Raw genomic sequence first — 24,464 nt, 5'->3', positions numbered from 1 at the left:
TGCTTGGGCTCCCCACAGCAGGAGCAGCACAATCCATAGGGCTGGAGAGATGCTTCCCTGTGAGCACAAGGGATTCATGGGGTGGAATCCCCCCAGCCAGCTATGAACCTGCCAGGCTGAGCTGCCCCAGTGACACCAGGATGCTGGAGGCTGGGAAGGGACATCCACCAGGATGCTTCACCACACTCCTGAGCATCCCTCAGACCCAGAGGCAATAACTCATCACCATCCTGACCCTAACGAGGCCGTCGCTCCACGTGGGATAAACTCCATGTGAGATCAACCCCACATGGGATAAACTTCTGTAGCCCTGCACCTCCCCACATCAGCTCTTCCGGCTGGGTTTGGGGCCTGTCTGCTCCCCACAAAGTCACACACACCCCCCAAAACTGCTGCTGCTCCATCCCCACAGCCCTGTCCCTCCTCTGAAGTTGCTCCAGGGCCACACATGGACCACCAGCCCTTCACATGGAGAGCTGGGATGGGACAGGGATCTGGATCAAGGAGAGGTGACAGCAGGATCAGTGTGGGAGCACAGCACAAGTCAGTGCCAGGGATGAAGAGCGGGAGCTGCCTCCCAACCCCAGGGTGCCCCCACGAGGGGCACAGCAGCCACATGGGAATGCCCAGCTCAATCCCACAGCACTTTGGGACCTTTGGGAGCCTTTGGACACTTGGGACATGGTCCAGAGCCAAAAGGCACCCGGAAGAGCAGCTGCAGGGCAGGGTCCTGTGCACCCGAGCCCTGGAACCACTTTGCCACCATGTTGGTGTTTCCAGCACCATCCCAAAGGCCTGAGCAGGGCCAGGCTCTGAAATCCTTCCACCCACAGCCCCAGCTCCACACTGGCACAGCCCCATGGACGGGGTCACAGCACCCTCATGGCCACACTCTGTCTCCAAGCATCCCAACCTGCCCACACCATCCCATCCATCCCAGCCCAACAACCTCCTAATGAACCCCAAATCCATCCCCAGCTGGGGCCTGGCATGCTCCAAAGGGGAATGTCTTCCTACGTCTTCCTAACAGACAGGGCCCCACTTGGCAGCTTTTGCTTAGTTGTGTATTGCCCATCTATGAAACATGATAAATCCAGCTGGTGCTTCCCTTGGCACGGCAGCATGGCTTGGTGAAGGCTCCCCTTCCCACCAGAGCGCTTCCCACTGTCTGGATAGGCCAAAGGGTTTGGGTACCATAGAGGAGGAACCGGGGATGGGGATGCTGGCCTTCATCCCAGCAAAGGGATGCTGCTTGTCTGGGAGGTTGGAATAACAGGGAGAAGGATGCAGCCAGGCCGGGGGAATGCTGCTGGTGGGAGGGATGGATGCAGGTGGGCTGGAGGGGATGCTGCCGGTGGGAAGGGATAGGAAGGGAAGCAGGAGCCTCATGGATACAGCCAGGCCGGAGGACCGGAGCGCAGCAGAAGAGCTGCCGGTGGGCAGCCAAAGGGATGCAGCGCAGTGGCAGGGATGCAGCCAGGCCGGGGGGGGATGCAGTCTGGTGGGGAGGTGGGATCCCAATCGCACTGGGAGCGACGCAGCCGGGCCGGGAGGGGATGCAGGGGGCTGGAGCAGGGATGCGGCCGGGCGGGAGGGATGCGGCGGGGCCGGGGGCGATGCTGCGGGGCCGGGGCCGGGCCGGACCCCTCCGGGCAGCCCCGGCGGGAGGGTTCGGTGGTGCGGGGCCACCCGCAGAGCGCGCAGCCTCACTCGAGAGCTCCGCAGCGCCGCGGGGGAACCGGCGCGGCCCGGGGGGGGGGGGGGGGGGGGGGGGGGGGGGGGGGGGGGGGGGGGGGGGGGTGGGGGGGGGGGGGGGGGGGGGGGGGGGGCGGGGCGGGGGCGGGGGCGGCGCGCTCCGGTACCGCGGGGCCGCGCTTGCTGCGCGCCGCTCCGCGAGGTAACCCCCCCCCCCCATCCCCATCACATCCAACCCATCCCATCACATCACATCCCTATTCCCATCTCCATCCCCATCCCCCCCATCCCATCTCACTGCATCCCACCTCGTCACATTCCATCCCTATTCCCATCTCCATCCTCATCCCCCCATCCCATCACATCCATACCCCATCACACCCCATCCCTATTCCCATCTCCATCCTCATCCCCTCCATCCCATCACATCTTATTGCATCCCATCCCATCCTTATTCCCATCTCCATCCCCATCCCCTCCATCCCATCACATCCATATCCCGTCACATCCCATCCCTATTCCCATCTCCATCCCCATCCCCTCCATCCCATCACATCTTATTGCATCCCATCCCATCCCTATTCCCATCTCCATCCTCATCCCCCCCATCCCCATCACATCCATATCCCGTCACATCCCATCCCTATTCCCATCTCCATCCCCATCCCCTCCATCCCATCACATCTTATTGCATCCCATCCCATCACATCCCAATCCACCCCTATTCCCATCTCCATCCTCATCCCCCCCATCTCCATCACATCTCACTGCATCCCACCCCATCACATCCTATCCCTATTCCCATCTCCATCCTCATCCCCCCATCCCATCACATCTTATACATCCCATCCCATCCCACCCCTATTCCCATCTCCATCCTCATCCCCCTATCCCATCACATCTTATTGCATCCCATCACATCCCATCCCTATTCCCATCTCCATCCTCATCCCCCCTTCCCCATCACATCTCTATCCCATCACATCCCTATTCCCATCTCCATCCTCATCCCTCCTATTCCATCACATCCATATCCCATCACACCTCACTGCATCCCACCCCTATTCCCACTCCATCCTTATCCCCCCATCCCATCACATCCATATCCCATCTCACTGCATCCCACCCCATCACATCCCATCCCTATTCCCATCTCCATCCCCATCCCCTCCATCCCATCACATCTTATTGCATCCCATCTTATTGCATCCCATCCCATCCCACTCCTATTCCCATCTTCATCCTCATCCCCCCCATCACATCCATATCCCATCCCACCTCATTGCATCCCATCTCCATATGCCATCCCACCGCGTCCCTATTCCTATCTCCATCTTCATCCCCCCATCCTATCACATCCATGTCCCATCTCATTGCATCCCAACCCCTTCTATCCCATCTCCAACCCCATCCCTCTGCCACCTCGTACCAGCCCCTTCCCCTGGCATGGTGCAGCGGGGGGAGCACCATGGGGGGCTCCTGCAATGGACAGGGGGGCAGGTACGATGGGGGTCCCACTGCACTGGGGAGCTATTGGGGCCCCTGGTCAATGTGGGAAGCTGGGGTGCTGGGGAGGGCAGGGACCTTTCTGCACTGGGGGAGGGCTGGGGCAATTCGGGGGGGGCTGAGGTAATGGGGAACCCTGGTGCATTGGGGGTGCAGCTGCAGTGGGGGTCCCTGCATCAATTGGGGTCCCTGGCCTGGCTGTGCTATGTGCAGGGCAGGAGCAGCAGCAGGGGGGGTACAGGGGATGTGCACCCCCAAAGCCTAAGGAAGCTGTATTGTGGTGCAACAGGGAACTGCCCCCAGCCCCTACTGCAGCCCCTCTGCTCAGGGCCAGGTCACCCTATGGACCCCAAGGGAGTCCCCAGTGGAGAGGGGAATGAGCAGGGGGCAGCCAGGATGGAAACCTGCAGCAGGATGCAGGGAAAGCCAAGGATGCAGTGGCAGGGTGCACCCCAACACCCCTTCCTACCCAGAGGCCACGGTGATGGCCCCACGCTCACAGCCAGGTTGATGGGTAGAAGCCAAAACCACCTTCCAGCCCCATGTTCTTCCCGGCATCTCCATTCCACAGCAGCCAGAGCCCCTGCAGAAGCACTGACCACACACGTAGGGGGTGAACCCCACTTCTCACTCGTACAGGCAGGTATCTGGGGCTTCAGCCCAGCCCCAGGGAGGGGGAAGAAGAACGGGGGTGCAGGCATTGACCCCCCCTGTGCTGAAGACATTCCCTTGGGGAAGAGCCTTTCCCTCTGCCAGCCCCTGGAGAAGCTTTACTGGAGCTTGGTGGACGCACATAAAGCATTTAATGCAGGTATGTGGATATACACACAGAAACATCACTTTATGTCATTTTTAGCTATATATCTATAAGAGATACCCAGAGCCAGGCCAGAATGGCCAAGCCAGGCCAATGAGCCCAGCAGCTCTTGGGGAAAGGCAGAGCCAGGACGATGCTGCAAAGAAACTCCACCTGCTCCGGTCCCAAAAGCATTCCCCATTCCTCCCCACACCAATCACCTCCTTGGCTTCAGGGATTTGACTTTATTCCCAGTTGATTTGACTTTGTTCCCAGCTGACGGACCCATCCCAATCCATGGAGAACACGAGCCATCCCCTGACAGCTTTATCCATCAAAGGCCAGGCTGGACACAGGGGCTTGGAGCAAGCTGCTCCAGTGGAAGGTGTCCCTGCCCATGGCAGGGGTTGGAGCTGGATGGGCTTTAAGGTCCCTTCCAACCCAAATCACTCCATGATTCCATGGCTCCAAAGAGCTGAAATCACCCATGAGAACATGCCCATGGATCTGAGTGCACCAGCCACAAACCCGCCGCTTCCAAAGGCTTTTCCTGCTCCGGAGCTCAAGATTTCTTAATGATGGGACACGGGGGGGAAGCAAGGAAACACCTGGGACAATCCCTTTGGAAGCAGAAGAGCCTGCAGCAGGGGCAGGCAGAGAGCAGCAGCTCCGGACCCGTTACACACAGAAGCCAGTGCTGGTCACGGCTCCAGGTCGCAGCTCCCAGCCGGTTCCCAGCTCGGGAAGGACCTGCTCCTGCGGTCAGGAATGCCATCTGCCACCGCTGTGCTGTGCCCAGAGGGACGGCCGAGGCTATGGAGCTCAGGCTCCAGCTCCCGCCTTCCCTGCGGGGGGCGGGAACAGGAACCTGGAACATCTTCCCTCTGGCAGCTCTTTGGGATCCTATAGGGCTCGACCTCGAGCTCTTGATGTTTTCCCTTCCCTTGCCAGCTTCAGTCCCACTCGATATGACTTCATTCCCAGCTGGATTTCTCCATGACTTATTTTTGCCTCCCCAATACGTTCCCCATCCCCTCTACTTCCCTATGGATGCTCCCCATCATCTCCCTGCGCTCTCTCTCGCTGCCACCGGCTTTCCTTTCTCCCTCCAAGCAGCATCATCCACACCAGCAAACTTGGGTGGTTTTTCCCTCTAAACCCCTTTTCTAAGGAGATTCCAACTGTTTCCCAAAGCCCGGCCTGAAGCAGCTCTTCCCCGGGCAGCCACGCAGGCACCCGGCACGTCGGGGAATAGCCAGGAGCCACCTCGGCAGTGAGGGACAGAAGACAGAGCTGCTTCTTGAGTTAGTCACCAGGAACCAGAGACCGGCAGGGATAAAGGTGTTCCCATCCCCACGGGCACCTCTGGCATTCGCTGCTCCCATTGCACTCAGAGAACCATAGCGGGTCCCCCCACAACCAGCCCCTGGAGCTGCTGCATCAGCCTCAGCCTGAGACCGATGGGTGCCCCCCTCACCCATAGGGAGCCGGCACTGTGTGCTCCCCAAAACCATGCCTGCAACCTTCCTTAGCAGCTCCCAGTGCAGTTCTCTCCCCAAAACCGGGCCCACCACCTTCCGTAGCAGCTCCCAGCACCAAGCTCCCCCCACGAGCATCCCCAGAACTTCACCTTAGCAACTCCCAACGCCAGCTCCCCCCAGACCCACAACCGACCCCTCGCTCCCCCCAGACCCACAACCGACCCCTCGCTCCCCCCAGACCCACAACCGACCCCTCGCTCCCCCCAGACCCACAACCGACCCCTCGCTTCCCCCAGACCCACAACCGACCCCTCGCTCCTCCCAGTCCCACAACCGACCCCTCGCTCCCTCCAAACCCACGCGGTGCCGCGCTCCCCGCCAAACCGCCCCTGGCCACACCCCCAAGGCGCAAGCCACGCCCCCCCAAGCGGTCTCCGCGCCCAAGCCACGCCCCTTTCCCGCTCTCTCGCGAGGCGGCGCGCCATGGCGCGGGCGGGTGGCGGGAACTTGCCGTGGTACGGTCGGTACCGGAGCGGGGCCGGTGTGACCCCAAGGGTGACCCCCGGGATGACCCCCGGCTGACCCCCTCCTCTCCCGGTGCAGGGTGGAGAAGTACCGGCCGCAGGCGCTGTCGGAGCTGGTGTCGCATCGCGATATCCTCAGCACCGGTAAATACCCCCTCCGGTAAGCACCGACACCCCCCCCCCGGTACCGGGCACCCCCCAGCCCCGCTGTTCTCCCCGCTCCAGTGCAGCGGTTCATCAGCGAGGACCGGCTCCCGCATCTCCTCCTTTATGGCCCCCCCGGTACCGGTAAGACATCCACCATCCTCGCCTGCGCCAGGCAGCTCTACCGGGAGCGCGAGTTTGGCTCCATGGTGTTGGAGGTGAGTGGGGATGGGATGGGATAAGGGGGTCCCGCCACCCCCGGGAGCATCCTCAGGAGGGGATACGGATCCCTGCTGCCTCCCTCCAGCTCAACGCCTCCGATGACCGGGGTATCGACATCGTCCGAGGGCCCATCCTGAGCTTTGCAAGCACCAGGACCATCTTTAAGTAAGTGGTGGGTCTGTGCTTCCCAAAGCTTCCCAGAGTTCCCGATCCCATCATCACACTGCCCCCCCCCCAACAACACAGCCTGCCCCAGTGCTTGGCTCGGGGTGGGAGCACGTAGGAAGGAGCCAGGGATGAGGGTGAAGGTTAAGGAGGGTTCCCCTGAAGCATCCATGGGGGTCAGGCTGGGAATAGCATCCCACACTCCGGTTTCTCCAGCACCGAGCCACAGCCAGGACCAAACCCATTCCCTTTTCCCCCTTCTTTAAGGAAAGGCTTCAAGCTCGTCATCCTGGATGAGGCCGACGCCATGACCCAGGATGCTCAGAACGCCCTGAGGCGCGGTGAGGGGCATGGGGGACCCATTGACACCCCTCAGCCCCAGCCTGACTGGGGGGGTGGACACGGACCAGCTTCTCCTCCCTCCCCTTTGCAGTGATTGAGAAGTTCACCGAAAACACCCGCTTCTGCCTCATCTGCAACTACCTGTCCAAGATCATCCCGGCGCTGCAGTCCCGCTGCACGCGCTTCCGCTTCGGGCCCCTCACCCCGGAGCTCATGGTGCCCCGGCTCCAACACGTCATACAGGAGGAGGGGTGAGCCCGGGATCCCCGTCTTGACACGGGGAGCAGCAGCGGGATCGGTATTCCATAGAATCCCAGTCTGGTTTTGGTGGGAAGGGACCTTAAAGCTCCTCCAGCTCCAACCCCTGCCACGGGCAGGGACACCTTCCACTAGAGCAGCTTGCTCCAAGCCCCTGTGTCCAACCTGGCCTTGAGCACTGCCAGGGATGGGGCAGCCACAGCTTCTCTGGGCACCCTGTGCCAGCGCCTCAGCACCCTCACAGGGAAGAGCTTCTGCCTTAGATCCAACCTGACCTTCCCCTGTTTCAGTTTGAACCCATCACCCCTTGTCCCATCACTCCAGTCCCTGATGAAGAGTCCCTCTCCAGCATCCTTGTAGCCCCCTTCAGCCACTGGAAGCTGCTCTGAGGTCTCCACGCAGCTTCTCTTCTCCAGGCTGAACAGCCCCAGCAGACCCATAGGATCAACCAGGTTGGAAAAGCCCTTTAAGCTCTTCAAGTCCAACCACTCCCCAGCAGTGTCACAGCCACCCCTCTCCCCTGTCACTGAGGGCCCCATCATGGTTGCATTTCCTGCCGGCAGCCCCAGGTCTTGTTTTCCAGGGTGGATGTGACCGAGGATGGGATGAAGGCTCTGGTGACCCTCTCGAGCGGTGACATGCGCAGAGCCCTCAATATCCTGCAGGTATGGACATGGCCTCTTTCTCCTCAAGGGAGCTGGAGGGGTCAGCAGAGGAAGGTCCAAAGCTCTTCATCCCTCCTCCACCCTCCTCTTCCTCAGAGCACCACCATGGCCTTTGGGAAGGTGACGGGGGAGAACGTGTACACATGCACAGGCCACCCCCTCGAGTCCGACATCGCCAACATCCTCGACTGGATGCTGAACCAGGACTTCTCCACCGCCTACCGCAGTATCCTTTCCCCTCCCCTGGCTTTGATCCCTGCTAATACATCCTCCTCTTTGCTGGCACTTCCCATCCTGGGACCTCCTGCTCCGGCTGGGTGGGAGGTGCTGCTCCATGGGGAGGGTCCTTGGGACTGTGGTGAGGATGAGGAGTGGGATCTCGCAGTGGGGCAAAGCCTGGATGAAACCCTTCACTCGCTCCCACCTCAGGAATAACAGAGCTGAAGACACTGAAGGGCTTGGCCCTGCAGGACATCCTCACCGAGATCCATCTCTTCGTGCACAGAGGTAGGGGCTTGTGGGGCTGACCCTGCGAGGGACAACCCTGGGTGCCCCCAGCATGACAAGTGCCATCTCGTCCTCTCCACAGTGGATTTCCCCCCCTCGGTGCGCATCCAGCTGCTGATCAAAATGGCAGATATTGAGTAAGTGCAGCTCAGCCCCATTCCTTGCCCCCCAAACCCCATCGCTGGGGGGCTGCCAGGGCACCCACCCCATAGGGGTCACCGCTACCACGCTGGGTCCTGCCTGTTGCTTGGTGGGATGAGGATGCCGGTGTCAGCACCCAGACCTGCCCTTGCCCCTGCTCCAGGTACCGGCTGGCTGCTGGGACCAGTGAGAAGATCCAGCTGAGCTCCCTCATCGCGGCTTTCCAGTGCACCAGGGACCTGATCGTGGCCGAAGCCTGAGTCCTGCCGGGTGGATCCTTCCTTGCATCAGCAGAAGGTGGAAGGAAGGGATCATGGGCTCCATGCCCTGACACTTTCCACTTCCCTTTTCCAAGCTCCAGCCCACAGCCAGGCTGCAGGAGTCACGCAGCGTCATCCCTAAGTGCGTCAGGAAATAGAGATACCTCTAAAGCGCATCAGGTTGCACTTGGCTCTTCTTTTTCCTCCTGAAGCAGGTGGTTGAGGCTCACACCCTGCCCCAGTGCAAAGGTGCCTCAACCACCCAGGCTGGAGTCTGCCTGTGTCACCCCCCTCCTGCCCAGCCTCCCTTCCTTGCAGGGCAGAGGTAGTGCCAACCCGTGCCACGGGCAGGGACACCTGCCACTAGAGCAGCTTGCTCCAAGCGCATCCCTTGCCCTGCTGCTCAGGCTACAGCCATTCCCTGCCTTCTGCATCAGCTGGGGCACAGCCTCTGGCTCACCCACGGATCAATCCCACCAAGCTCCAGCGCAGACAAGCAGCAGCAATGGGAGCTGGGGGCTGTGTTGGACTGATCCCTCCCAGCACTGAACCTGCTGCACTGGTGGCAAGCACCCACTGCAGCTCCACAGCCAGGCTGGGGCCATCCCTGCCTGCAATGCCCAGGTCACCTCTAGAACCAGGAGCAAAGATGGGTGGAATCAATTCTTTATTCTGTCATCACTGCCACTGAGTCTGTGGGGAGCTGTGGGGCTTTTCCAGCTCACAGCCTGACCGGTGAGCAGCACAGCCCACATTCCTCTGGGAATTAAGCTACTGTACAGGCTGATCCCATCAGGATGAGTTTTGCCAGGGGTGGTTGTAGCCCTGAACTCACAAACACCAAAAGCTCTGCTCCGACTGCAAACCTTCACCCCACAACACTGCACGTGGAAGCAAAAGCACCTACCCCATAACTTGCAGATAGCAGGGGGACAGTGGGACCCATGTCCCCTGCAGGGCCCACCACACCGTGTCCCTTGCTCTCTGCATGCGTTTTTGCTGGGTTCTAGTATTATTACACCAAAAAACCCCTCCACACTCCCCGAGGCAGCCCCAAAAGGAGGGCAGCAGCAATCCTGCCCCATGGCTCAGGCATCAGCGAGACGTCGTCGTGTGGTGCCTCCTCCAACCCTGGCCAAGCCCTGCCACCAGGCAGAGGGCTCTCACCTCCGTGCATCCACATTGCACCCTGGTTTAAAAGGTCCGGTAAGTGAGGAATTCCTTCAGCTTCCTGGGAATGGGGAGCGCCAGGACCTGGTACGTTGTGAGGAAGGTGCGCAGAGCCTTGCGGCACAAGTGCTTCAGTGACGAGAGGACCCTTGGAGTGGTCCAGAACTGGACGTGGCCATCCCTGGTCCTGCAACAGGGCAAAGAAGGACACGAGAAGACTCAATTATCCCCATATATCCTGAGCTTGCTGCAGGCACAGGCATTTCCCAGCCTGCAGCCCCAGGGAAGCTGGGAATGTGGTGAGCAGCCACACGTCCCTCACACATACGTACCCTGTGGCAATGAAACCGCCCTGTGGGAAGTACATGCAGCACAGGCCGTTGGTCATGGGAGCAAATGCAACTGGAGAGCGCAGCTCCAAGGCCCAGATCCTCAGGAGCCTAAGGAGAAAAGGAGACAACACATCAGACCTCATCCACGCAGCCCTAAGGTCAGATAAAGCCTCTGAGTTTGTAGAATGGTTTGGGCTGGAAGGTACCTTAAAGCTCCTCCAGCTCCAACCCCTGCCATGGGCAGGGACACCTTCCACTAGAGCAGCTTGCTCCAAGCCCCTGTGTCCAACCTGGCCTTGAACACTGCCAGGGATGGGGCAGCCACAGCTTCTCTGGGCACCCTGTGCCAGCGCCTCAGCACCCTCACAGGGAAGAGCTTCTGCCTCAGAGCTCAGCTCAGTCTCCCCTCTGGCAGGTTAAAGCCATTCCCCTTGGCCTGTCCCTACATCCCTTGTCCCAAGCCCCTCTCCAGCTTTCCTGCAGCCCCTTCAGGCACTGGAGCTGCTCTCAGGTCTCCCCTTCAGGAGCCTTCTCTTCTCCAGGCTGAGCCAGCCCAGCTCTCTCAGCCTGGCTCCAGAGCAGAGCTGCTCCAGCCCTCGCAGCAGCTCCATGGCCTCCTCTGGCCTCGCTCCAACAGCTCCACGTCCCTCTTGTGCTGCTCCCCAGAGCTGGATCAGGGCTACAGGGGGGTCTCCCCAGAGCACAGCAGAGGGGCAGGATCCCCTCCCTGAGCTGCTGCTCACGCTCTTGGTGTGCAGCCCAGCACACAGGGGGGGGTCTGGGCTCAAGCACTCACTGAAGCCAGGTCATGGGGAGCTTCTCATTGACCAGCACCCCAAGTCCTTCTCCTCGGGGCTGCTCCATCCACTCTGCCCAGCCTAAAGTTGTGTTTGGACTGGGTGGCACTGTCCCCTGCAGAGCTGAGCTGGATGCAGACAGAGCTAGTGACCGTGCTGAGGGGGTGGCACAGCACACAGGACACAGGCTCCAGCTCCTTGCTTAGAGGGGTGACACTGCCCTGACCTTGTCCCAGCCATGGTGTCCCAGGCACCCTGCCCTTTCCCCTTAACACCAAGCATTGGTGGGGACCTTCCACACAAGATCTGCTCCCCACTGACACATCCCGAGCTCCTGGTTCTTTTTGGTGGTGTCCTCCTGGGACCCTCTTCCCAGTGGCAGTCCCCAAGGAGGTCACTGACCTGTCATCTGCCACCGTGGCTAGGTAGAGGCCCTCAGGGGAGAAGCAGACGGAGCGCAGGGAGCTGGTGTGGACCTCGCTGCTGTCATCCAGCGCTGAGTGCAGGGGGACGTGGCTGTGGTAGGGAGAACAAGCCCAGCATCACCCCCAGGCTGCCATGAGCTCCATCCCCACTGCTCTGGGGCTGGCAGAGGGGCCAGAGCCCCCTTTTCAGACTGGAAACAGTGGAGAGGTGGTGGCCATGGGGAGAAGGCCACGTTCAGCCCTTCCAAACCCCCTCTTGCCGTGTCCCCCTTCCCGGTGCCGTCCCCATCCCCGTACCGCAGTGTCCTCAGCTGCTCCCCGGTGTAGGGGTCCCACATGATGACACAGGCATCATAGGAGGCGGTGACAAGGAGAGCAGAGTCCGGGGAGAAGTCACAGGACACCACACTGCTCTGGTGCCCCTCCAGCCTCCGGATCAGCGCGTAGGAACGCATGCTCCACAGCAGCGCCTGCGGGAGCATAGCACAAACATCTCAGGGTTTAAGAAGCACCAGCCCTGGTCCAAGCTCCTCCATGCAGAGCCTGGGTGGAGGCAAGTGAGGATCTGGCCTGGCCCCATGGGTGCTTCTTGCACTGGGGACGTGGAGGGCTGAGGGCAGTGCTGGATACAGCGGGACATGGGATGGGGCTGTTCGGCCTGGAGAAGAGAAGCTGTGTGGAGACCTCAGAGCAGCTTCCAGTGGCTGAAGGGGGCTATAAGGATGCTGAAGAGGGACTCTTCATCAGGGACTGGAGTGACAGGACAAGGGGTGATGAGTTCAGACTGAAACAGGGGAAGTTCAGGTTGGAGATAAGGCAGAAGCTCTTCCCTATGAGGGTGCTGAGGCGCTGGCACAGGGTGCCCAGAGAAGCTGTGGCTGCCCCATCCCTGGCAGTGTTCAAGGCCAGGTTGGACACAGGGGCTTGGAGCAAGCTGCTCCAGTGGAAGGTGTCCCTGCCCGTGGCACAGGTTGGAAATGGATGAGCTTTAAGACTCCTTCCAAACCAAACTATTCCCTGATTCCACGATTCTATGGCTGCATCCCTTGGGACTCACCGACTTCTCCCCGGCGGCGGAGCAGAGCATGCTGCAGTCTGGGGAGATGGAGCAGCAATAGACCCACTGCACGTGGCCCGACAGCACCTGGACCTGCCGCCCTGGGGACAGGAAATGTGGCAGTGACAACAGGGGAGCACCAGAGGCAGTGCTGTGCCCTGCCCCTGCTCTGCCCCCCCTTTCCCAAGAGGGAATACACATGGAGCTGGCGGTTCCCTGGGCAGATCCTGAGCTCTGCCTACTTGCAACCCCCTCCTGCACCTGGCAGGTCCCATCTGGAAGGGGATGTTGTGGAACTGTCCCCTTCTGCCTTCATCCCTGTCACCAAAGATCCTTTCCCACCATCTCCCCTAAGAGGGGGGTTTCACCCCCCTATCCTCAAGCCCAGCCTGAGCCGGGGGTGACCTATGACAGCGACACCCCTGCATGCTCCTACCATCTCTGCTGAGGTCCCACACGCGCAAGGTCTTGTCCCGCGAGGCTGACACAAGGATGAGGCTTCCATTGGGAGCGAAGCTCAGGTCTCTGACAACATCCTCGTGCCCCAAGAGGCTGAAGAGGAGGTGTCCTGCAGAGAGGAGCCGTGCTCAGCGCCATTCCTCCATAGGGCACAAAGCAGCACCCCTTACATGCAGGCAGCCCCACTTGGGACAGGGCAGAGGCTTCTGCTCAACACTGGGAAGCAGTCAGGGAAGGACGGAGGTGGGATCTCCCTCCAAGGGGACAGACACGAAGCCAGGAGTGCCCCCACTGCTGGCAACATCCCCTCACCTGTCTGCACCTCCCAGACCTTGATCTGCCCATCGTTGAGCCCGGTGGCCAGGATGAGGCAGGGAAGCCCCACGGTGCAGGCAGGGTCTGTGTCCCCCTCCTCTGCTGCCGGCCAGGCGCTGAAGGCCAAGCCCCACACGATCTGACCACACTCCAGTGTCTTCTCCTTGGCCACCGCTCGGCTCCTGGCCTCCGCTTTGCTGCTGCGGCTCTTGCGCTCCGGGGCTTTACAGCTGCTGGAGAAGGGGCAGGAGAAGGGGGAACGTGTTCAGGCCGAGAGGTGAAGCAAGCAAGAGGTGAAGCTTTCACTATAGAGAGTGATGCAGAGGAGGCCACGGAGCTGCTGCGAGGGCTGGAGCAGCTCTGCTCTGGAGCCAGGCTGAGAGAGCTGGGCTGGGGCAGCCTGGACAAGAGAAGGCTCCTGAAGGGGAGACCTGAGAGCAGCTCCAGTGCCTGAAGGGGCTGCAGGAAAGCTGGAGAGGGGCTTGGGACAAGGGATGTAGGGACAGGCCAAGGGGAATGGCTTTAACCTGCCAGAGGGAAGACTGAGCTGAGCTCTTAGGCAGAAGCTCTTCCCTGTGAGGGTGCTGAGGCGCTGGCACAGGGTGCCCAGAGAAGCTGTGGCTGCCCCATCCCTGGCAGTGTTCAAGGCCAGGTTGGACACAGGGGCTTGGAGCAAGCTGCTCTAGTGGAAGGGGTTGGGGTTGGAGCTGGGTGAGCTCTAAGGTGCCTTCAACCCAACCCCTGCTCCCGGTGGTCCCTGCCCCGCGCCCCGCACTCACAGCTCGGGCTCCCGCAGCGGCCACGGGATCAGCTTCACCACGCAGTGCCCCTGCGACCACGCGAACCAGGCGCCATCGGGGGAGAAGGCGACGCTCCAGGTCTCGCAGCTCGATTTCCAGTCGTAGCGCTGGGGCCGGCCCGGCTTCAGCTCCGCCAGCAGCACCGGCTCCTCTGCGGGGCACAGCGCGTTACCGCGGCCCGCCTGCCCCCGGCCCGCCCCGGCCCCGCTGTCCCCCCCGCCCCGGGCCCCCCTCACCTCCCACCGGCTTCATGGCGGCTCCGCGGCCCGCCCGGCCACGGCAAGGCCCAGCCGGGCCGGGCGAGGCCTCCGCGGGGCCGGCACCAGGCCCAGCGCTGCGGCGGCGTGGACTACAGCTCCCATCATGCCCCGCGCCTCCTCGTCGCTCATCCCTGCCCGCCCGTGCCGCGGGGCATGATGGGAGTTGTAGTCCCTGCATCCCTCCCGGTACCCGTGTGTGGGGAGAACGGGACTGGCCCCCCCGCACCCACACATACACACACACACATACACACGTGTTCCTCTGCCCTCGGGGGGCACCCAAACGGCCCCTTTGCCCCCCCAGCATCCCTGCATCCGCCATGCCCCCCCGTCCTCAGCCTCACTCCCACCGGGAGGCAGCAGATCCACACAGGGCACACGGACGGGGGCACCGTCCCGGCGCGGGGTGTATTCTGTTACCCGGAGATGTACACACGGCTCCGTGGGGAGCCCACGCGTGACAAAAGCACCAGCCCACGATGAGCGGGATGAATGGGGGACAACACGGGGGGGGGACGGGACACGGGGACACCCGAGCCCACCCGGCTGGGCTGCGGAGTCGGCAGCGAAGCGGCGCAGGAGGCGGTGGTGGGGCACGGGGGCGGGGGGGGGGGGTGAGGAGGCGGCGGGAGCCCCTCACCGTGGCCTCAGTCCTTCAGGGTGGCCTCGGAGACGCCCTGGGCCAGCAGCTCGGCCAGGACGTTGTCCAGGTAGTTGGGGTCCGGGTAGCCGTGGCCCGTGAGGTTGGAGCCGAACTCGGTCTTGTGGTGGATCTCGTTCCACACCACCGTGTCCGACTCGCCCGTGGTGTTGGAGGTGCCGATGGTGAAGATGAGCCGCCGGTCCCAGGCCACGATCAGCAGCTTCAGCACCTGCGGCGGGCGGGCACGGCCGTGGCTGGCCCCACGGCACCCCCAGCGCCCCTCCCGCCCGGTACGGCCCCAGCACCCCGGGGGTGCCCATCACGGTGCCTGCAGGTGCCACCCTTGCCTGTGGCACGTCCCAGCCCTGCAGCAGCAGTGCTGCATCCTCCCCATTTCTTCCCATCCCTTCGCATTCTATCCCAGCCTTATCATGCTTCATCCGATCCCATTCCCGTTCCTTCCCTTCCCTTCCCTTCCTATTCCATCCCAGTCCTGTCCCATCCCATTCCTTTCCCATTCTATTCCATCTGTACGCTTCCCTTCCTTTCCCTTCCCTTCCCATTCCATCCCAGTCCTGTTCCATCCCATTCCATTCCTTTCCCATTCCATTCCATCTGTATGCTTCCCTTCCCTAATCCCATCCCATTCCATTCCTTTCCCATTCCATCCCATCCATACGCTTCCCTTCCCTTCCTATTCCATTCCATCCCAATCCTGTCCTGTCCCATCCCTTTCCTTTCCCATTCCATCCCATCTGTATGCTCCCTTCCCTTCCCATCTGATTCCTTTCCCTCCCCTTCCTTTCCCATTCCAGTCCCAGTCCCGTCCTGTCCCATCCCATTCCTTTCCCATCCTATCTCCTCCCACCCAATTCCTTTCCCGTCTGATTGCTCTCCCATCCCATTCTATCCCATCCTCATCATTCTCCATCCCACTCCCATCCCGCTCCCACCCAGCCCTGGCTCCCTCACCTTCCTGCCCTTCTCATTGTCGGGCAGGTAGCAGTGCCGCGGGAAGCCGCGCGCCGTGAACTTCTTCCCGGGATTGGGATGCTCGGGGCCCTGGTGGGAATGCAGCCGGTGAGCAGGTATCCAGGAAGGGGGGACGGGGTGCCCATCCCGGCACTGGGATCCTCACCTGGATCCCGGTGGGAATGTCGTAGACGATCCGGATGGTTTTGGAGTCGGTGTAGCCCGGGAGGGAATGGGGGATGAGGTGGAATTCCATCTTCCCGGGGGGCTGCGTGCCCGTCTTCTCCCCATAAATGGCCTTACACGTGGGGCACTGCAGGCTGCCGTCCTGCACCGGTACCGGGGGCATCAGGGGCAGCACCCTCCTTCCCCAGCACCCGCAGGGAATGGTGAGCACGGGGCGGCGTCCCCAGGGCAGGGATGCGCTCACCTTGTTGCCGTTGTTGTACATGGCCAGCAGGCAGAGGAGGTGGTACATGTGCCCGCACCGGCCCAGCCTGCCCACCAGCTCCGGCTTGATGCCCCTGTGGCTGAGCACACCCTCGTAGCCGGAGGAGGTGACCAAGCGTTCCATGCAGATGGTGCAGTCCTGCCAGGAACGGGATGGGATGGATGGGATGGGGAGGTCACCCCCAGCTCCCAGCCAGAGCGGCAGCCTCAGGGATCCCCGCTCACCTCATCCGGGGGATTCTTCACCTTCTGGATGTAGCGACGGACCACGTCCTCGGGGGTCTTGCCTGCCATGGGCACAGGGGGGGATGCCATCAGAGCCTGCCTATGGGGCCCTGAACCCCATCACCCCCTGCCACCAGCACGGGGACAGCCTGAGGCAATGCGGAGCATGGGCATCACCTAAAGCCCTCCAGTGCATCCCTTGGGGTCCCATCACCATGGGCAGCGGCAGTGCCTGTGCCTCAGTTTCCCCCTGCAGGGTACCCGAGGGTGTGCAGGACACCATGAGCTCCTTACTCTTTTTGAGGTGCTTCTTCTTGGTCTTCCTGCAGATGCCGTTGATGCCGGGCACGGGTTTGATGTCGCTCTTGCTGACGGGCGGCGGGTGCAGGATGGGTTTGGGGGCACGGGTCAGGCAGACGGGCAGCCCCGCAGCGCACATGAGGATTCCCGTCATCCCTGCGCCGGGAACAGGAGCTGTGCGTCCATCCCCACCATGTCCCTGCATCCCTCCCACCGCCGGTGCCACCCCTCCTGTGACAGCCCTTACCTGCGAGGGCCGGGTGGATGGGGCCGGTGCTGTTCAGGTTCTTGACTGGGAGAGCTGGGACCCTGCATGGAGACAGGAGGAGAAGGGGCTCAGCACCGTCCCCTCTGCACATGGAAGTCCCCATGGGCAACAGGGCAGATGGGGGACACAGCCTTTAGGGGGCTGATGTCCCACCATGCAGGGCTGTCAGCCAGGGCATGTGCCCATCCCTGGGGACACCACGGAATCATGGAATCCCAGCCTGGTTTTTGTTGGAAGGGGCCTTAAAGCTCCTCCAGCTCCAACCCCTGCCACGGGCAGGGACCCCGTCCACTAGAGCAGCTTGCTCCAAGCCCCTGTGTCCAACCTGGCCTTGAACACTGCCAGGGATGGGGCAGCCACAGCTTCTCTGGGCACCCTGTGCCAGCGCCTCAGCACCCTCACAGGGAAGAGCTTCTGCCTCAGAGCTCAGCTCAGTCTCCCCTCTGGCAGGTTAAAGCCATTCCCCTTGGCCTGTCCCTACATCCCTTGTCCCAAGCCCCTCTCCAGCTTTCCTGCAGCCCCTTCAGGCACTGGAGCTGCTCTCAGGTCTCCCCTTCAGGAGCCTTCTCTTGTCCAGGCTGCCCCAGCCCAGCTCTCTCAGCCTGGCTCCAGAGCAGAGCTGCTCCAGCCCTCGCAGCAGCTCCGTGGCCTCCTCTGCACTCACTCCAACAGCTCCATGTCCCTTATTGGGGTGCTCCACCGTGATACCCAATGCCCCTCATGCCCCCCACAGACCAGTACCTCACCAGCTCACCCATCACCCTGGTCACCACCCCCATGGCCCAAGAGCCCCTTCAAGGGTACCAGCACCAAGACTCCCAGGGTGATGACTGAGGCCTCCCCATCTGCTCACCCCACTGACCCAGGCACATCCGCGTGCACTCGTGTGTGCACACGTGTGTGGGCAGGCACCCATGTGTGCAGGGTGCTGGTGTGCACCCATGTGTGCCAGGCTGGGAGTGCTGCCCAAAGCGCAGGCACATGTGGGTGCAGGCACATCTGGGGGTGGAGCTGGGGCTGATGTGCGGGTAGGGATACAGCGGTGCCAGCAGAGGGGTGGAGAGATGGATGGAGAGACGTGTGTGTGGTCTGGGAAGCAGAGGAACGGATGGGCAGGGAGATGGAGGGATGGATGGATGGATGGATGGATGGATGGATGGATGGATGGATGGATGGATGGATGGATGGATGGATGGAGGAATAGAGGGAGGAATAGAGGGAGGGATGAGGGATGAGGGATGATGGGTGGATGGATGGATGGCAGGCACAGGGCACGCACTGGGGTGAAGAACAAGCAGGAAGCACCATAGCAGAGCCCTGCACAGTGCCCCAGTGCTCTCCTTTGCGGGGTCTGCCCCAGCTCAGCAGCCGGGCAGCAGCCCCCCCCAGGGTCAGCCCCTGCCCGGTGCCACAGGTCCCTGCTGCATGCAGTGATGAGCTCAGCAGTGCTCAGCCCCACACAAGCAGGGACTGCAGGAGTTTTCCCACCCATTTCCAAAGCTGCCCTGCACACACCAAGGCTGGGCGGTGGTGGAGAGCCCAGTTCCCCACCAAGGTGTTCCTGGCCCCCTCCTACCTGTCCATGGGGGTGCATGGATGGGGTCTGCGTGCCGGTACAGGGACAATGATGGGGACAGGGACAGGGCACACGGAAGAGAAAGCAGTGCGTCAGCAGGGGAAGGAAACGTGCCAGCCCTGCCTGCCCCTGCCTGCCCTTCCTGCCCTGCCTGCCACTGCCTGCACTGCGTGCCCCTGCCTGTCCTGCCTGCCACTGCCTGCCCTTGCCTGTTCTGCCTGCCCCTGCCTGCTCTGAGTGCCCCTGCCTGTCCTGCCTGCCACTGCCTGCCCCTGTCTGCTCTGCCTGCCAATGCCTGCCCCTGCCTGCCACTGCCTGCCAATGCCTGCCCCTGCCTGCCCCTTCCTGCCCTGCCTGCCCCTTCCTGCCCTGCCTGTCCTGCCTGCTCTGCTTGCCCCTGCCTGTCCCTGCCTGCCCCTGCCTGCCTGCCCTGCCTGCTCCTGCCCACCCTGCCTGCTCTGCCTGTCCCAGCCTGTCCCTGCCTGCTCTGCCCGCCCTGCCTATCCCTGCCTGTCCTAACTGCCCCTGCCCTCACCTGCTTGCCCTGCCTGCCCCTGCCTACCCTATGTTCTCCTGCTTGCCCTGCCTGTCCTGCCTCTCCTGCCTGCCCCTGCTTGCCCCTGCCTGTCCTGCCTCTCCTGCCTGCCCCTGCTTGCCCCTGCCTGTCCTGCCTCTCCTGCCTGCCCCTGCCTGTCCTGCCTGCCACTGTCTGCCCCTGTCTGCTCTGCCTGCCAATGCCTGCCCCTGCCTGCCACTGCCTGCCAATGCCTGCCCCTGCCTGCCCCTTCCTGCCCTGCCTGCCCCTGCCTGCCCTGCCTGCCCCTTCCTGCCCTGCCTGTCCTGCCTGCTCTGCTTGCCCCTGCCTGTCCCTGCCTGCCCCTGCCTGCCTGCCCTGCCTGCTCCTGCCCACCCTGCCTGCTCTGCCTGTCCCAGCCTGTCCCTGCCTGCTCTGCCCGCCCTGCCTATCCCTGCCTGTCCTAACTGCCCCTGCCCTCACCTGCTTGCCCTGCCTGCCCCTGCCTACCCTACGTTCTCCTGCCTGCCCTGCCTCTCCTGCCTGCCCCTGCCTGTCCTGCCCGACCCTGCTTGACCCTTTCTGTCCTGACTGCCCCTTCCTGCCCCTGCCCTCCCCTGCCCTCCCTGCCTGCCCTGCAGGTCCCACAAGCTCTGCTGCGCGCTGCCAGCAGAGGACAAGGCACCTCCATCCCCTCCCTTCCCCGCAGCTCCATGTGCCCGCCCCGACCCCTCAGCGACACCCCCTTTATCCCCACCCGCTCACCCTGCGGGCACGGTGGCTCGGGCGCCGATCGCAGCCCCGCGCTGGCTCCCGGGCCGGTTGAGGTTGTTGAGCCCCGGCAGCGGCGCTGAGCCGGGCGCGTTGGGGCTGGGGGCGAAGCCGGCCCCGGGCACCCGCAGCCCCTCGCCCTTGGCCGCGCCGCCCGTGCCCACGGGCCATAGGGCTGGGCCGGCGAAGGTGCTGCTCTGCCGCACGGCCCCCGGGTACAGCTTGCGGCGCTGGGAGGCCAGGATGGCGTTGGAGGCAGCGCGGGTGCTGTTGACCAGCAGGCACTGGGGGCAGGAGCAGGGAGTCCCCGTGCTGGTGCCCACGGGCCACGACTGGGACTTGGGGATGGAGCCCATGGTGAGGGGATAGGCCAGGTCCATGCGGCGCCGCAGCCGGCGCTTGCGCTGCGTCTGCCGGTTCATCTGGGACATGCTGCTGAAGTAGATGAGGTAGCAGAAGCCCAGGGAGGAGAGGTCGAGCCAGGGGTGCTGCTTCTCGTAGGCGTTCTGGATGGTGATGCAGATGTCCATGTCGTACGGGGTCCAGGAGCTGTTGTCGTTCTCCCATTCCCACACGATGCCCTTCCCCGGCGCTGAGGAGGGGTCATAGAAGTTCCTCCGGACGGGGCGCATGGTCCCTGGGGAGACAACGGGGGGTGAGCACCCCCAGTGGAAAGTGTCCCTGCCCGTGCCAGGGGATTGGAGCTGGAGGAGCTTTAAGGTCCCTTCAACCCAAACCGGGCTGATTCTATGGCTCTATGAGGGATCAGTGTCTACAGGGCTCTCCCTGGGCACTCGTGATGCTCCCGTAGCAGGATCCCGGCCCCGGCCGCCATGGGAAGGGCGATGCCGCTCATCCCCCTTTCCCCATCCCTCTGCTCCAGGCCCATCCCTGCCAGGATCCCATCCCTGTGTCCCCGCAGCACTTCCCGGTCAGCAGGGGTTTCCTGGCAGCTGCTGTGGCTCTGCCTGACGCTGGCAGCCGAGGCACCGAGGCACCATCCCTCATCCACGGCCAAATCCCAGCCCCTCGCTGTGTGAGGGTGCTGCTGCCGCTGCCCCTGGCTCGGCTCCATCCCCGCCTGGCCCCGTTAATGGCGCTAATTGATGGTCATTAATCACGGGCCGGTGCCCGGGTCAGGCAGCAGGGCCCGGCCCAGCTGGTGCTGAGGCAGCGCTGCCACGGCCTCATGGGAGGAAGGCTCCAGCCTGCACGTCCTGCCCGGTCCCATCCCCATCCCGTGTCCATGTCCTGCATCCTGCTCGTGTTCACATCCACCCCTGTGTCCATGCTCCCCATCCTGCTGCCCACATCCCGCTCACATCCATGCCCTGCATCCCACTTGTGCTCACACCCATCCCTGTGTCCACGATCCCCATCCTACTGCCCACTCATACCCACATCCTGCTCAAATCATGCCCTGCATTCCACTTGTGTTCACATCCATCCTGTGCTCATGTCCCCCGTCCTGCTGCACACTCATGCCCACATCCCACATCCCACATCCCACTCACATCCATGTCCCACATCCCACTCTCCACTCGCAGCCTCATCCCGCATCCCGCTGCCGCAGAGCAGGGGAGGATGGGGGGGGGACATTCCAGCCCATCCATGTGGGCACACATAGGTCCCCAGGAGCCATCAGCTCCTCCAGCCCCACATCCCCTGACCCCTCCACCAGCTGCAGGGTCGAGTCAGTGTCCCCAAGAGCCATCAGCAGGGAATGCACTAGTAACAGGGTCACCTCGTTTCACTCCATTGCTGGTCTCGATTGGGTTCCTCCCTCCCCAGGCATGGCACAAGCAAACCCCTCCTTGCTCCCATCCTCCTGCCCCATTCCCGGTGTCCTCATGCCACAGCAGGCACCAGCAGCACCCTCAACACAGGGACCCTCATGTTCCTGAGCACCATGGGACCCCAGGACATCCAACAGCCTCCAGGGGCAGCGATGATGGATGGTGGCAGGTACTGGGATAGGGCACAAAGAGGTGACGGTCAACAGGGTGGAGCCATGTCCCCTCCCATGCATCCCTCTCCCAGCATCCCTGTCCCCACGCTCTGCGGTACCCAAGACATCCCAGGAAGCACCAGTTTGCTCCCAGCAGGGATGTGTCACCCCCAAACCCAGCCATGGTCCCAGGAGCACCTGGCCATGGGATGTGACACCAGACGCCTGCTGTCAGAGGATGCAGGAGCTGGCATGGGGACAGCCAGGGTGTCCCGCTGGCACCGCAGCCCTATGGGGCCCTGCCACGCTGACTCAGGGCTGCGGATGCCAAGCTGCCCTTTGCCAAGTCCAGCCAGAGTCCAGTTTGGAGCCAGCTTCAGTGGCAGAGGCAGCACAAGGGTGACAGGTCCCTGGCTCCATCCCCGTCTTGGTCCCCAGCCCACTGTGGGAGCCACATCCGCATGCAGGGCCATTTGCCATGGCTGGTGACCAGGAACGGTGGCACCGGTGGCCATGGGGTCCTGCTCTGGGGTGGCCCCTGTGTGTCCCCAGGTGAGTGATGGGGGATGTGGGAATGGCCAGGACAGCGCCCGGACCAGCAGAGCTGGCACACACCACTTTAATGGGACACATTAATGGGGTCTGGGCTGTGGACCAGCTCTGATTTCCCCCAGGATGCATGGCCTGGATGTGTGCTGCAGCACGGTGCCGTCAGCAGCTCCCAGTGCCCAAACTGGGGCATTCCCAGTTCCCTGGGGAGCCGGGATGGAGCAGCTTTGTGGGGCAAAGGGGTGGCCAGTGGGACATGTCACACAGCATAGCACCTCACTGAGGGGCGAGAGGGGAGGGAGGGACATTGGGATACAACCCCTCTGGGCAGGGGTCCATGCTGGAGGAGGGAAGTGGGGAGGGGGAAAGGAAAGGCCTGGAGGAGCCTCCTGGGGTCCATGGGGGGAAAGAAAGAGGGAAGGAAAGAAGGGATGGGAGGGACAGATGAATGGATGGATGGGTATATGGGTGGGTGTGTGGATGGATGGATGGATGGATAGATGGATGGATGGATGGATGGATGGATGGATGGATGGATGGATGGATGGATGGATGGAGGATGGATAGAGGGTGGATGGATGGAGGATAGAGGGATGGATGGATGGGTGCATGGATGGATGATGGATGGATGGATGGATGGGTGGAGGGTGGATGGATGGATGGATGGAGGGTGGATGGATGGAGGATGGAGGGATGGATGGATGGATGGATGGATGGATGGATGGATGGATGAATGGACGGACGGATGGAGGATGGATGGATGCATGTATGCATGCATGCATGCATGGGTGAATGCATAGATGAATGGATAGATGGGTGAAAGCTTGGATGGATGGATGGACTGATGGAGGATGGATGGGTGAATGCATGGATGGATGGATAGACAGGCGAATGCATGGATGGATGCATGCATGCATGCATGGGTGAATGCATGGATGGATGGAGAGATGGATGGAGATGGATGGATGGATGGACGGATGGAGGGATGGATGCATGCATGCATGGATAGATGGAGGATGGATGGATAGAGGATGCATGGATGGATGATGGATGATGGATGGGTGGGTAGATGGATGCACGGATGGTTATTCCCGTCTCGGCGCCATCCCCTTACCCGTGTCCTGCCGGAACTGGTGCATGGACTGGAGGTCGATGATGTAGGGCGCCAGCTGGACATCGACCTGGCCCAGCACCACGCTGCCGCGCGCATCCTCCTTCAACACGTTCTCGATGTGGTGGCACACGGCGGCCGAGTAGGGCCTCCAGCGCCCGTGCTCGTTCAGCCACTCCCACACCACCACCCGGGCCAGGTTCTGCGGGGGGAAGCCGAGGCCCCCGGCGGGCAGCATGGCCCCCGCTCCCTGCCGCGCCATGCCGGGGCACAGCGACACGGGGGCAGCGCCTCGGGGTGCTCCTCCGGCGCTCAGCACAGGCGGGCGCTGCCTGCCCGGTCCCCGCGCAGCCCGGTCCCCGCGCACCCCGCGCTGGGGGCATCCATCACCGCGGTCCTCCTCGGGCCTTGCTCCTCCGTGCGGCGCTGGCAGGGCTCCGGCTCCGGGACCCCCGCGCCGGTCCCCAAGGCACCTCCTCCTCCTCCTCTTCCTCCTCACGTCCTCGCTGGCTCCAGGGCTGTCCCCGCCGCACGGCGCCTCACCTCACCGCGGGTGAACAAACGGGGGTGTCAGCTGCAAAACAGGGCCCCGGACACGGTCACCCCATGGTCCCTGACGGGTGGCAGCGTGGGGACGGTGCCCATCACCCCCATGGAGCCGGGGGACAGCGAGGCCGCTGTGCCCGCAGCCCTGGCAGCGTGGGCTCCCTGCCAGCCCCGGCCGGCTGCCGGCCTCCAACGTGACAGTGGGGACAAGGGGGACACGGCGCGGGGGGGGGGGACAGGAGACCCTGGTCACTGCCCTGGGAGGAGGCT

The 24,464-nt window shown here is 62.7% G+C and overlaps 3 protein-coding genes across 5 annotated transcripts; 1 reads left to right on the top strand and 2 right to left on the bottom strand.

Moving 5' to 3' along the window:
• The first annotated feature begins 5,926 nt into the window (after positions 1-5,926).
• On the top strand, positions 5,927-8,749 carry RFC5 (replication factor C subunit 5). The gene is made up of 11 exons (XM_057414650.1): positions 5,927-5,993; positions 6,082-6,146; positions 6,228-6,364; positions 6,454-6,533; positions 6,801-6,874; positions 6,967-7,126; positions 7,717-7,798; positions 7,895-8,024; positions 8,228-8,305; positions 8,388-8,442; positions 8,610-8,749. The coding sequence occupies exons 1-11, from the start codon at positions 5,962-5,964 to the stop codon at positions 8,704-8,706; spliced, it is 990 nt and encodes a 329-aa protein (XP_057270633.1). The 5' UTR covers positions 5,927-5,961; the 3' UTR covers positions 8,707-8,749.
• Positions 8,707-14,400, bottom strand: WSB2 (WD repeat and SOCS box containing 2). 3 transcript variants are annotated; one of them, XM_057414648.1, is made up of 10 exons: positions 14,298-14,400; positions 14,041-14,212; positions 13,259-13,494; positions 12,924-13,055; positions 12,488-12,588; positions 11,728-11,900; positions 11,408-11,521; positions 10,209-10,316; positions 9,874-10,063; positions 8,707-8,844 (listed from the first exon to the last, which is right to left on the bottom strand). In XM_057414648.1, the coding sequence occupies exons 1-9, from the start codon at positions 14,311-14,313 to the stop codon at positions 9,901-9,903; spliced, it is 1,215 nt and encodes a 404-aa protein (XP_057270631.1). In that variant the 5' UTR covers positions 14,314-14,400; the 3' UTR covers positions 8,707-8,844; positions 9,874-9,900. The 3 variants fall into 3 exon arrangements, with proteins under 3 accessions (XP_057270631.1, XP_057270630.1, XP_057270632.1); XM_057414647.1 differs by lacking the exon at positions 8,707-8,844 and having other exon boundaries at positions 9,357-10,063; XM_057414649.1 differs by lacking the exon at positions 8,707-8,844 and having other exon boundaries at positions 9,357-10,063; positions 13,259-13,491.
• A 538-nt stretch (positions 14,401-14,938) lies between these two features.
• Positions 14,939-23,918, bottom strand: DTX1 (deltex E3 ubiquitin ligase 1). Its single transcript, XM_057414659.1, has 9 exons — positions 23,652-23,918; positions 20,035-20,677; positions 17,159-17,220; positions 16,906-17,067; positions 16,612-16,673; positions 16,367-16,525; positions 16,103-16,264; positions 15,937-16,026; positions 14,939-15,193 (listed from the first exon to the last, which is right to left on the bottom strand). The coding sequence occupies exons 1-9, from the start codon at positions 23,908-23,910 to the stop codon at positions 14,969-14,971; spliced, it is 1,824 nt and encodes a 607-aa protein (XP_057270642.1). The 5' UTR covers positions 23,911-23,918; the 3' UTR covers positions 14,939-14,968.
• Between the last annotated feature and the right edge of the window lie 546 nt (positions 23,919-24,464).

This window comes from Pezoporus wallicus, unplaced genomic scaffold (genome assembly GCF_028554395.1).
Source record: "Pezoporus wallicus isolate ANWC-B61680 ecotype Strahan unplaced genomic scaffold, APGP_CSIRO_Pwel_v1 contig_10548, whole genome shotgun sequence".
NCBI lineage: Eukaryota > Metazoa > Chordata > Aves > Psittaciformes > Psittacidae > Pezoporus > Pezoporus wallicus.
This window is presented reverse-complemented; position numbering and strand designations above follow the sequence as displayed.